We start from the raw sequence: 12597 nt of genomic DNA, 5'->3' as shown, positions 1-12597 counted from the left end.
TAGCTGAGAAATCTTAGATTTATTAGCTTTCTTTCTTGAATAATCCAAAGATTGTTCAGAAGACAGCACTTTGCCTTTTCTTCCTCCCACAAAATTTATCTTAAAATCATCAAACATAAGGGAGGACTTGTTTTATTTATTTTTTTTTTTTTTTAGTTTTTAAAAGTTACTAGCATAGATAGAACACAATACCTCCTCACCTTGACCTCTGCCCTTAGGCACACTATCCCATGAAGTCTTCCTAATTGAGCCATTAAACACGCATCTTATAATCCAAAGCATTTGCAATCCAAACATACAGAGGTTGAACTCAAGTGAGTTCTAGGTAGGTTGCTCTACTTTTAGATGCAGAACTATCATTTGAACTGGTTTTCATCTCTTCCACTGGATTCTCTTTATAAACTAAGTCCTTCTTGATGAGGCTCCTGTGTTGAGATCCAGGGGAAGACAAACCAAACCAGTACAGATACTCTCTGACCAGGTGCCTCTGGGCTTGGGTGGAGTGTCATTGATTACAAACAACACCCACTGGGGAATTTTTGCTGATCCCTGCAGTCTCTGCCTGGATCTGTACATTTTTCTCAGGGCCTAGGAGTGTCTCTTGGCTGGCTTTTTGCTTCTTGACCTAGTCAGGCTGTATCCTGAACCGTGCAGCTGTGAAATAGATTCAGAGTCCAAACACAATAAGAAAGTTTCTCCCTCCTGTGGAAGGAGCAAATTATCTGGAACGAGGGATGAAAATAGCGTTGGAGAGAAAACAAAAAACCAAACACCTGGATCTGTTCTTTTAGAGATTTGAACAACATAAGAAACCAAAACACAATTACTTTTAGGGTAGATTGTACATATGAAACATTTCACCTTTCCACTCTTGACCTTTGCCCACTTTTCTATAAGATTTATTCTAGACTTAATCCTTTATAGAAAGTGCCCTGAGCAAACTCTCCTATACTCACTGAAGGTTTGTTTTTGTTTTTGATTTTTAGATTCATTTGCTCGTCCATTCGTTTCTTTGTTTTTTTTTTTTTTTTTTTTTTTCTACACTTACTTATCAAGGGCCTGTGTAAGTTCCCTGCTGTAGACGTCTTTATGACATACACTGCTCCCTGTCCAATGCTATGGTGATAGACACAGGTGGTCATACTATGGGTGGCTCGTGAGAGCACTGAGCCTTCACACAGTATTCTTACAAAGAACCCACATCCAAGTAACCAACTTCTTATATTTGGTTAGTACATTGTGCTGGGTTACTTCTTAATGTTGAAATTTCCTTCCTAAATCTGTGGTAACAGTTTAAAGATCAGCACAGTAACAGCCAGGTCTCATGGCCAGTGCCTGAAATCCTAGCTCTCTAGAGTCATGGCATGAGGAATGTATGTTTAAGGCCAGTCTGTGCTACATGGCAAGACCCTGTCATTAATAAGTAAATGAAGGAAGGAAGAAAGGAAGGAAGGAAGGAAAGAAGGATGGAAGAAAGGAAGGAAAGAAGGATGGAAGGAAGGAAGGAAGGAAGGAAGGAAGGAAGGAAGGAAGGAAGAAATAGCAACTCTCTCCCAAACTGGCAAATTATAGCTGCTTTACCTGTGTTTGAAACATGGTTGACATCCCTTGGAATCTGGTTAAGGGTCTGCGTCCTTGGAGGATTGGTTAATCAACACGTGAAAGCATCAAGAAGGGTGTGGACTTCTTCCTAACTCCAGCCTTGTGTAGTGATCCACCTTCTTTCACAAAGTTGGACCTGAAACTCAAAGGTCTGGGGCCAGCAGCTACCCCCTTCCCAAAAAAAAAAAAAAAAAAAAAAAAAAAAATGTCAGCCGCTGCCTTGATTTCTCAAGAAATCTTCCTCATCTAGGTGGAAAAGCAAAGAGATGCTCCCTGGCTGCTCTTATACCCCTCACCCTTCTTCCTTTCTCTCCATCACACACACACACACACACACACACACACACACACACACACACCCTCTTCTGCTCCTGACTCTCCTTTATTTTTCCTTCTCCCTTCTTTCCATGCTCCTCTTGTCTTTCTGTGGCCCTGACACTGTCCCGTCTGGAAATCCATAAACAGAACTGTACTTAGACTTGCGCAGGCTTTTATCATCGTTAATAGTTGTAGAGCCCTAGGCATCCTTGCTCCATTGACCTCTGAACCTTTATTTTGCAAGTGCCAGGAAGCTGGCTGATGGCAGACTCAGCGATCAAATCCATGTTCCCTGTGAGAGTAGTTGAGTCTGGCCTCCAGTCTGAGTCCTACAATTCAACTCCTTGAAATACCCTGGTTGCTCACAGCTGGAAGGGGATGACATCAGGGAATGACTTAATCCTGGGAAGGCTGAGAACTCTGGTACCCTGTAATTTAAATGTAAGTCAGTGAAATAACAAGTCGGCAGTCACACCTCACATTCAGGTGTCTTCCCTGCCCCCTCTTTCTTAATCCTCTCAGCATTCCTATGTAACAGGTAATAGGCAGGAATTACATATAACCTGTGGGAGAGAGAAGAGCTCAGAAATGCAAACGGATTGAACACAGTTGAGTGAGAAGCTCCTGGCCTTGATTTCTATGGCCAAGAGATACCACGGCATTTAATCGAAGACTCTATTACAGTTTTAGGGGCTTTGTCAGTGATTGCCATGTCAGCGAGCTTGGTGGCATGCAAGCAGATCTGATGCTGGAAGTGAGAGTTCTACATCCGGATCCACAGGCAGAGAGAGACAGACAGAGGCTGGGCCTGGCATAGACTTTTGAAACCTAAGAGCCTACCTCCCGTGTCGAACTTCCTCAAACAAGGCCACACCTCCCAATCCTTCTAATCCTTTTAAAGAAATCTACCTCCCAGTAACTAAGCGTTCAAAATATGAGCCTAAAGGGAACATTCTTATTCAAACCACCACACTCCTCTGCTTGTATTTTTTGAGAGACTAGTCAGAAGTGTAATGTAGAAGGCAGTCTTTAGCTGACATGTGCAAGTTCCTGGGTTTTGAGTCTTACCACTGGGTGGGGACGGAGGAGAGGAAGGCAAAACAACCAAAACTAGATTGTGATAGCATGATGTTATCCTTAGGAAGCATCTATCCCATCCCTCCCCTCCCCCGTTTTACATGATAAAGTCTCCCCCATGCAGTAAGCATTCTCTAGCATTCTCTACTTAGTGCTGTGAGATTTGGGGATGTGTGTAGAATCTCATTACCAACAGGGGTATGGTACCAAGTGACACAGTTCCTCACAACTGGCACACAATTCCTCCCCCTTGACCCTCAACTATGTTTTTGATGGAACCTCGCGCCCCCCCCCCATCTGCTTATCTTTCATTCTGTGATGTTATATTTGTCCAGCAATGTTTCTTATTCTGTGGTGTGGCCTTCTGTGCCTTTAAAAGCTCTCCCTCCTTTCTAACCTCCTTATCTTTGTATCCCCAATCCTTTGTCTGAACTCCATTACATAATTCCAGCTTATTCGATTGTTTTTGAATGAATGAAAGACCAACCAGTTAGGTGGTGTTTTGAAGGATTAAAAAATGCAGAATTATAGGGAACTACTAATATAACACTATGGATATATCTTTTCATTAAGCACCTATAGATACCTCGTTAGCAAAGCAGATGGTGGTCAGTCTCATAAAAGATGGCTTAAGCTAAGTGTGTAACTCTAAACATGGAGCCTTTCTAAGGGGATATTCTGGGACTGCAAGTGCAACTCAGCAGTCAGCATGTGTATCTGTGTCAAGCCCTGGCTTTAATGCCTGGCCTTTAACTTAAAAGTATAAGAAGATGAGTGGGTTTAAAGTCACGTGTGACAGTGAGGCAGGCTCCTCTAAGTTCCTGTGATCATTATCTTGGGGACGGTTGCCTCTAGGAGACTTGAAAAGATGTGTGTTTTCTCTCAGAGATGGGAGGTTTTCTCAAAACAGGAAGGTTAGACACTTTCTGAGTTTAATATCATCATTACGATCACACACACACACACACACACACCAGCGTAGGAAGACTATATGGAAGAAGCAAAGGGGCCAGGGCAAAAGAAAGTGATGAATACCAAATATGAGCAAGGTTTAATGACACGCACACAGGAAAAATGTCATAAACAAACATTTATTCGATCAGAGATCTTAATGTAAGAGCGTAAGCCGTTGAAAATGCTTTAAGATTCAGGCATAGGTAATTACTTTCTGAAGAAAACTCTTGTCACTCGGAAAATAAAACCAGCAGCTGACAAACAGAACCTCGTGAAACTGAAAAGCTTCTGCACAGCAAAGAAAACAGTCAGTCCCAGGCAAAGAGCCTGCACGAAGCGATATGAATCTTAGGCAGCCACGACTGAGGATTAATGCCTGGAATGTGCAACGAACCTAAACATCTAAACAATGAGAAATCAAACAGTCCGGTTAGTAAGAAGACCAGTGAAATGACAGTCGGTCCTTAAAGTATGAAGCACACAGAGCCAATAAGCAGGACAAGACATTCAACCCCAGTACAGAAAAGTGCAAATCAGAGCTGCACTGATACTCCATCTTCCTCCAGTCACAATGGCAATCGCTAAAACGAAACAATCAACAGCAAATGCTGGTAAGGATGTAGACAAAAGGGAGACCCTTATGTGTTGCTGCTGTGAATCTAAGCTAGTCCAGCTAATATGTAAATCAGTACAGAGAGACGCAGAAAACTAAAAGTCTATCTACCATGTGGCCTAGCATTGCTGCTCTTGGCTTTACCCACAGGACTCCAGCTATACATACCATCCAGGCACTTGCACATCAACACATGCACACCTGGAAAAATTCCATTTAGCACAGCTCCGTATAAATGCAGCCAATGTATATATTGAAAACTCCATCCACGTGCAGTGAATGTATATACTGATATTAAAAAAAATACAAAGATGAGTAAACAGTGATACTGATGCTTGGGATGGGGGAGACCCTGGGTTCAACCTTCAACCCCACCAAGTCTGAAATCCAGGAAGTTAGTTAGCACCTTCATACTCCTCACTAAATGACATTCATAGGCTCAAGTGTGTAAACATTTGGTCCCCAACTACTGGTGGTGATGTTTGGGAAGGTTGTAAAACCTTTAGGAGATGGGGCCTTGTGGGAAGAAGTGGGTCACTGAAGGTTGGACTTAAAGTTTTATAAGCTCCTCTGTGTGTGTGTGTGTGTGTGTGTGTGTGTGTGTGTGTGTCTGTCTGTCTGTCTGTCTGTCGGTCTGTCTGTCTGTTAAGTCTGCCCCCCTATCCCCACTTCCTAACAGCAAGTGCAATGTGAGTAGCCAGCTTCCCACTCCAGTTGCAGCTAGCACACATCCCCTCCATAATGGACTGGGTCCCCTTGAACAAATCCTCTCCCCTGAAAGTTGATTTTTTTTTCCAGCAAGGAAAGAAAAAATTAAAGTCCTGACCAATTGACTTCCATCTTCTAGATTCTAACTTGTCCACCATGGCAGTGAGGAAGGGCACACATGAAAATACATCTAGAGTAACGATGGTCTCAAACTCCAAATTCTGGGGTTTTCTTTCTATTCTTTACTTTTCCAACTAGGGGAAAGCAGCTTATTGGCAGCTTTCAAAGAAGAATACAAAGAAGGTGCATGTCTGTCACAAGCATTGAGACCCTCTGGGAAAATACCTCCACCACACAAAATAGGACCTCACACAGTGAGACTCTTAAGTAATAGTCGTGTAAAAACGTATATTTTATTTTTCTTAGTATTAGTCTATTCACAAGAATAATTACTATATCACTGAAATAAATACGGCACATGATATAAGTAATTTTAAAAAACAAAAGAGAAGTCTATCATTCTGTATGTTTTTGAAAATTAATTTTTTAAGAGAGGATGTCACTGATGTATGTCTGGCCATGTTTCTAACTAACGATAACAGTTCTTAATTTGTTCATTTTATGCCTTACTCTAGTTGATTGGGGCAGAAAACAGGGAGTGACCTCTTAGAAAATATAAGAGACAAGGCAGGATAAATTCGACCATCACGAGAAAGAATTCCGTGGAACTGGGCCAAATCCTCCAGAGCAGAATATAGCTCCTCGTTGGCTGGGGACTTGGGGTCGATGATGGTGATGCTTGGCTCTGGATGACCATATACTTTAAACAGATGTGCAAGCTCTGTTCACTCGGGGTTACACCCTTAGAGGCTTTTTTCTTCTTCATACTTGACCTATAGCATCAGAAGAGATGGAAAATGCAAGCATCCTGAGCGGAGAGAGAAGCAGGCGCCCCTCCCTCTTGTCAGATACAGACCTGAGCGTTTATGCAGATAGCTGCAGAGCTTGCAAGATAAACCTTTCCACGGAAAGGCTGGTGCTTATCCAAACCAGGAACCACCTTCCCAATTAAGATGGGAGTTGCCCAGTGAGGTGGCTCCTGGGAGAGCCCATGAGACTCCTTTTCTCCCCATAGACATATTTGAATGACCGTTTGTCCATTCATAAAATGAGGTGGTTGTTGTAGGTGGTCTGAGGATCCCCCACCCCCAGTTTTCAAGATTCCCCGATGTCAAAGTTAGTCCACTCTCCATTGTCCCGCTGTTTGTGTGACAGAACAGGAAGTGACCTCACCCCACTGCTAAAAGGCAACCGTAAATGGGAAAATATATATGCTTAAAGGCTGACGCCCCCTGCCTGACCCCAGGATGAAGTAAGTGAGCAGCCACGTTCAAGGCCAGTGACTGAGGACTCACAGGAAATCATGTAATCATCTGGCAGAGGAGAAGCTTCAGACCCGGATAACCCAAGCCAAACAGCTATTCATACATCGTGCTCCAGAATGATAGTCCGAGTGCTCGAGAACCTCATTTTGGGATGATATCATAGGAATGTCCAGACAGTGCTTTCTTTAACTCCGGGAAGAGCGGTTTAGAAGGAGGGGTCTTGCCACATGTGTCCAGCTGCGTGCTTGAAAGCAAATGGTTCTATAAACACAGTCATGAGCCAATAACAAAATTACAGTCACTGCAGCCTCGTGTATACAAGGCATCAGATTAACAACTACTATCAAATTTAATGTAATCATAAATCAGACAGCAACATTTTATTTGCACCAGAGAGCCAGATTCTGGGAGTTCGCCCTTGAATGACTTGAAATGATTGGAAACTGAGTTGTTTACTTAGAGTTTGAAATATCGGTTGGTCACACAGCTAGCTGGTGTGTGTTATTTTAACACTTTAGCTTTTGCCAATTGAGAAAAATCTTCTGGGGGAAAAAAAATCAAGTCAAAAATGTTAATGTGCCTTTTCTAACACCACGATTCGAGAGTGGACTTCTTGTATCCAAAATAGTCCTAAAATGGTTTTGAGGAATGGTGGTTTAAAGTGGGAAGGTGCAAATCTGTCCTTTCCTTCCTTCCACCCCACAGAACATCTTCTTCCCTCCAAACTGCATACTCATCCTGGAAAAATCTAATATGTCTGGCATGGAGACACATTCTTATCCCCCTGCTTTGCAGAGCTTGAGGTGTCTTCCGGAAAGTACTTGACTAGTCACTGCCTTCCCAACCATGTGCTAATTCCTGATTTTGGAGTCAAGCCTTTCTCTTTATCCTGCTCTCTGGATATCTGGACGGCTGAATTGATATGGAGGGGACCATTCCATGCAAGAGAAATAACTCCCTAAAGGAAGTTGGCTGCCTCTCACGTATAGCATACTTCCCAATGCAGATTCGGGTCAAGGTCAATGCTCTCCCTGAGCCTCTGACTACAGACTTTCCTGTCAGACATCTTTCCCCTGAACTACTATGCCTTCTTCCTATTCAGACTCATGAATCATAAAGGAGAGCCCATGGAAAATCTTTTTATAGAGATAGACATATTGTTTCTGGGCCTGCCTTTCTATCTTGAGGGCAGAGAGATGAGGCAGGGTCAGGCATTGGAAACCTACATGCCTGACAATCTGATCCGGTCAGCACTGGCTGACTGAATGAACGAAGTACATCGGAACACAAAACCTCCCCAGCTACAAAGGGCTTCACTGAAAATGCTGAGCTCTGAAAGTCTGCCCAAGCCTCTGCCTTCACACGCATGGCATCTGAACTGTCCCTGAGTCCACGTGTGGGTTTTCTCTTCTCTTTTTCACAGGTTGCTGTAAAGACAGGTGTCACCATGACTGAACGCTTTGACTGCCACCACTGCAGTGAGTCTCTGTATGGCAAGAAGTACATTCTGAAGGAGGAGAACCCGCACTGCGTGGCCTGTTTCGAGGAGCTCTACGCCAACACCTGTGAGGAGTGTGGAACACCCATTGGCTGTGACTGCAAGGTAGCTCCCTGTTCACTCTTAACGACTTCCCTTGGCCCTCTGAAAAACCAGCTCCTTCTCAGCTTCCTGGTCCTTATCTAGCAGTATGCTCTGTCTTGGAAGCCCCCCTCTGGTGGCCTTAAACTGTGACAAGGCAGGGCAGAGCTGCTCTTTCCATGATCTAGTCTCTGCCCATTAGACAAGTGACTTTTGAAGCTATGTGCTTTGTGTCCCAAGTCCACTCTCCCTGCTCTGGTCGCCGGGGTCCTTATCTAACCCCACCCTTCCGGGCAATGGCAAAGCCTTCTCTGGGCGGCACTCTCTGGCTCCTCTGTTTGCCTCTTAGTGACTAACAGGGAGCAGGTGCTGCTTAGTCAATATTTGATGAGTGAATGTATATATGCATTATCTAGTCAGCCCCTAGATAAATGCAGCAAAGTCCATGGGATACAATGGGCTTTTTTCCCTTTGGGTAGAAGAATGGAGTTTGCATTTCGATTATACGTACATTGAAGGAATTGGCAGCTTCACACACACACACACACACACACACACACACACACACACACACACACACACAGCACGGTGTGGTCGACAGAAACCTTTTCATCCCTGCTCATTGACCAGTAATGAAAGATCGTACATAGCCTAACCTATCACACATCGTGACCACAGACAAACTTCTAAGGAAAGGTTTACTTTGGCTCAAAATATGAGACTTTCCAATTCTTGAGTGGTTGGTATTGTCACCTTTGGGCAGCACACCATGGCAGGAGCATATGTCAGAGAAAACCTCTCCCCTTCTGGTAGTAAAGAAAGCAACAGAGATCTGATAGGGCTAAGGCCCCAGTATTCCCCTCAAGGACGCATGCTAGTGGATGGTCCCCAGGCTCTACCTCCTGAAGGTTCTACCTCTTAGCAGCTCCAAGCATAATACCAAGGCTTTAACCTTCGGGGACACATCTCAGACCCCAACTATAGTGGGGCTCATACAAGATTCTTGATATCTTTACAGGCAAATGCACTGCTAGGTCACCTCACAGCCGCAGAATTGACTTAAAAAAATGGAGCCACTTTGAAGTCCCCCGGGAACCCCCAGGTTCTAGACTCAACGGAAAGTCATGCCATTGTCCTTGTTCCGTGTGATTTCTGCCATCAGTACTTTGTATCCCTTTGGGATTTTTACCACTCTCTTTCATGACCATAAAAATCAATCCGTAACTTCCGGTGTCTCCGGTACTGCAGGGGCATCCCTTCTTCCTTGCCCAGTGCATTCTCTTTACTCATTCTTTGTTGTCTGTCTCCCAGTAGAGTAGTCAAGTGGGTGTGGCAATGACTTCCGTTGCTAGGCATCTAAGTGTTGGGGAGGAATTTCTGTCTGCGGAGAAAAGCTTGCCTGGGCAGAAACGAACAATGTGGATCTGGGTCACTCAAAACCAACCTGCAGCCAGGTAGCTTTAGAACAGGAAGGCTATGTGGAGGGTTAGAGGAAACTTAGCAGTCGTGTGAGGCAAACTTAAAGTGCTCAGTGGGTTAGCTACGACGAGCAAACAGCTGACCCAACCCATCTCCAATTCCCCCCTTTTTAAATTTTTTTGCTGGTTCATGTCATGTTCCAGGTGGTAAGTGTTCTTAGTTTCCAGGTTAGCTTCTCACGACGGTGGCATGGATCACTAGCTTACAAAGAGCAAAGAGTTATTTAGTCTCGGCTTTTGAGGGTTCCCTCCACGATTGGATGGACACAACACTTTTATTGAGACCCGTAACAAGTCAATCATCTTGGTTGGTACACAAGGGAAAACTGCCTACTGTGTGATCTGAGAAACAAAGTGTGAGAGAGGGAGGAGCCAGGGCGCATTAATCCCCCCCTTTAAAGCACATCCTCAGTCATCTAAGGGCCTCTCTGTTCCACAATGGCTCCGGGCTGGGATCTAATTACACAGGGCTGTGGAGGAGACCTAAGATCCAAACAAGGGCCATCTCTTCACTATAGAATGAGCCAAGCACAAGAGCTCAGCTGCCAGACAGTCTCATTGCTTTCTGTTTAGGTGTCTCATGAGCAACGTGAACTCTACCAGTTACTTGACCCCTCTGTGCTCCTGTGCACATCTGTGAAATGGGAAATTGGGGATCTGCTGAGCGGGGTCCTTACGATTAGTGTTCTCACACACAGTGCTCACAGTGATAGTGTCAGCCTCATGCTTCTGCCTTCCCTCCAGTTCCTTTTCCGTTCTTTATGTATTGCTTCCTGTAATACATGCTTCTCAGAAGCCTCACCTCTCTACCCATTTTCATGGAGAAAATATAAATAGAAACATCCTTGTGGAAGACAAACTCCTAGACATAGACAAGAAGTATTTTATGAAAAAAATATCTAGATAAGAAATAGTTAAGTTCCTTCAGTTTAAAGGAAAAAAAAAAAAAAACCCTGCATATCTGGAACTGGTCATCCCTGACCAATGGCTGAAGTAAAAACAAGGCACCAGTCACTTATCATTTCTCCGGAATTATTTAATGGAAAGGCCCCCAAAGCTAGTCTTCCTTCCAGAGGCATTTAATGCACAAATAAACAAGAGTCTCCACAGGGGCCAAAGTCAACAAGACTGCCGAAGGGGTCAGAAGCTAGCGCACTGAACTTTTCAACCCGCATCAGCAACTTGAGATCGGCGGCTGTGGGTCCTGCTCTGGGATTGGCCTCATCTGGGAACAAAGAGATATTATTGGGTTAATGGAGACCATGGTTTTCTTGACTGGCAAATGCAGTCATGCAGTTGACTTTGAGGAGGAAGAAGTGACAGAAACGTTTCTGTTACTTTGGGAAGTAAAGCCAAAAATTACAATAGGAGGGTGAGGTGCTTAGCTGAGCTGATGACCACTCAGTCTTCTTAAAGCGGTCTAGCCACCATGGGCTGTGCTCAGCTCTTTAGAAGACACACTTTTCTGTAAAATATTAAGATGTGCACATGCCTGTGGGAACTAGACTAATTCTGAAGTAGTGATTAATTTTAAATGAGATAGATGCCAACCTGTCCCCATAGGTAGTGTACTGGCTGGTTTTGTGTCAACTTGACACAAGCTGGAGTCATCACAGAGAAAGGAGCCTCAGTTGAGGAGATGCCTCCATGAAATCCAGCTGTAAGGCATTTTCTCAACTAGTGATCAAGGAGGGAGGGCCCAGCCATTGTGGGTGGTGCCATCCCTGGGCTGGTAGACCTGGGTGCTATAAGAAAGCAGGCTGAGGAAGCCAGGGGAAGCAAGCCAGTAAGTGACATCCCTCCATGGCCTCTGCATCAGCTCCTGCTTCCTGACCTGCTTGGGTTCCAGTCCTGACTTCCTCTGGTGATGAACAGCAATGTGGAAGTATAAGCTGAATAAACCCTTTCCTCCCCAACTTGCTTCTTGGTCATGATGTTTATGCAGGAATAGAAACCCTGACTAAGACAGCTGGTATAGATACATTTATTTGTTCCTGGGCAGCCACCTAGATATTCCTGTTCTTCTCCATTCACCTGCTCCTTGGAAATACCATGATACCCAAGAGGAGAAGATCCTTGCTTCTGACCACCAGTGAAATAGTTGAGAAGTCACAAAACAAACCTAATTTTAGCATCATCCAATCCTTCTTAATTGTTCTTGGGTACCAGGAGATGTTAGCAAAAACTTTGTACTGACTATAGAATTGTTTGTATCAGCCTGAGTTCTGGACCTCAGAAAATCAAGAAAAAATAGAATTCCCATAGAGAACTATGCATTTGAAAGTTAATAACTTTAACAAAGGGCCTCAGAGTGAACAGACTGACTAGCCCATGTCTCCACAAGCTACGTCCTGATGCTTGGAGACCCTGAGCGGGGGCTGTGAAGAGCACAATCACAGATAGTAAAGAAAAGATGTCTGTAGAGCAAAGCTAGCAGCCAAGATTAAATTCGAAACTTGGCGCCTGCTGTCAAGTTCCTTGGGCCTGACAATTGAAAGTTGCTCTATTGCACAATGTAAGTCCCTCTAGGCCCGCCCATGGACTAGGACTTTTTGATCCCATCTTATGTAGAAGTCACTGATGCTTAGAAGAGTTGAAGGTCTTACTGAGAATTGGAACTAGAAAATTGTAGAGATAGACATGGAAGGCTCTTAACCAAAAACCTATGCTCCTGGCCCACGTGAGAGAAACCTCGGCCATGGTCTTCGGGTCAGATAAGGAATAAGAGATGTTTCCCCTGCCTCTGCCAACTGACCGTTGATGGGAAAGGCCTTGTTCTTCTCCTGGATCCTGTCCGATGGCAGTGAGATGCTGGGGAAACAGTGCTGGGTTTGTCGTATGGTTCCTGTCCAGCTTCCTGGTGTCCCCTGTCCCCGTCCACCA

At 44.4% G+C, this 12597-nt stretch overlaps 1 protein-coding gene across 2 annotated transcripts in view; it reads left to right on the top strand.

Annotated features, from left to right (window-relative positions):
- Positions 1 to 12597, top strand: part of FHL2 (four and a half LIM domains 2) — a 64633-nt gene that overhangs the window by 32587 nt on the left and 19449 nt on the right. For both annotated transcript variants that reach the window (XM_080917274.1, XM_080917273.1), the window contains exon 2: positions 8081 to 8260. In XM_080917274.1, coding sequence (XP_080773400.1) covers positions 8105 to 8260 — 156 coding nt within the window. In that variant the 5' untranslated portion in view covers positions 8081 to 8104. The remainder of the gene's footprint in view (positions 1 to 8080; positions 8261 to 12597) is intronic.

The sequence above is a fragment of the Micromys minutus genome (genome assembly GCF_963924665.1).
Source record: "Micromys minutus genome assembly, chromosome: 5".
In the NCBI taxonomy this organism is placed as follows: domain Eukaryota; kingdom Metazoa; phylum Chordata; class Mammalia; order Rodentia; family Muridae; genus Micromys; species Micromys minutus.
This window is presented reverse-complemented; position numbering and strand designations above follow the sequence as displayed.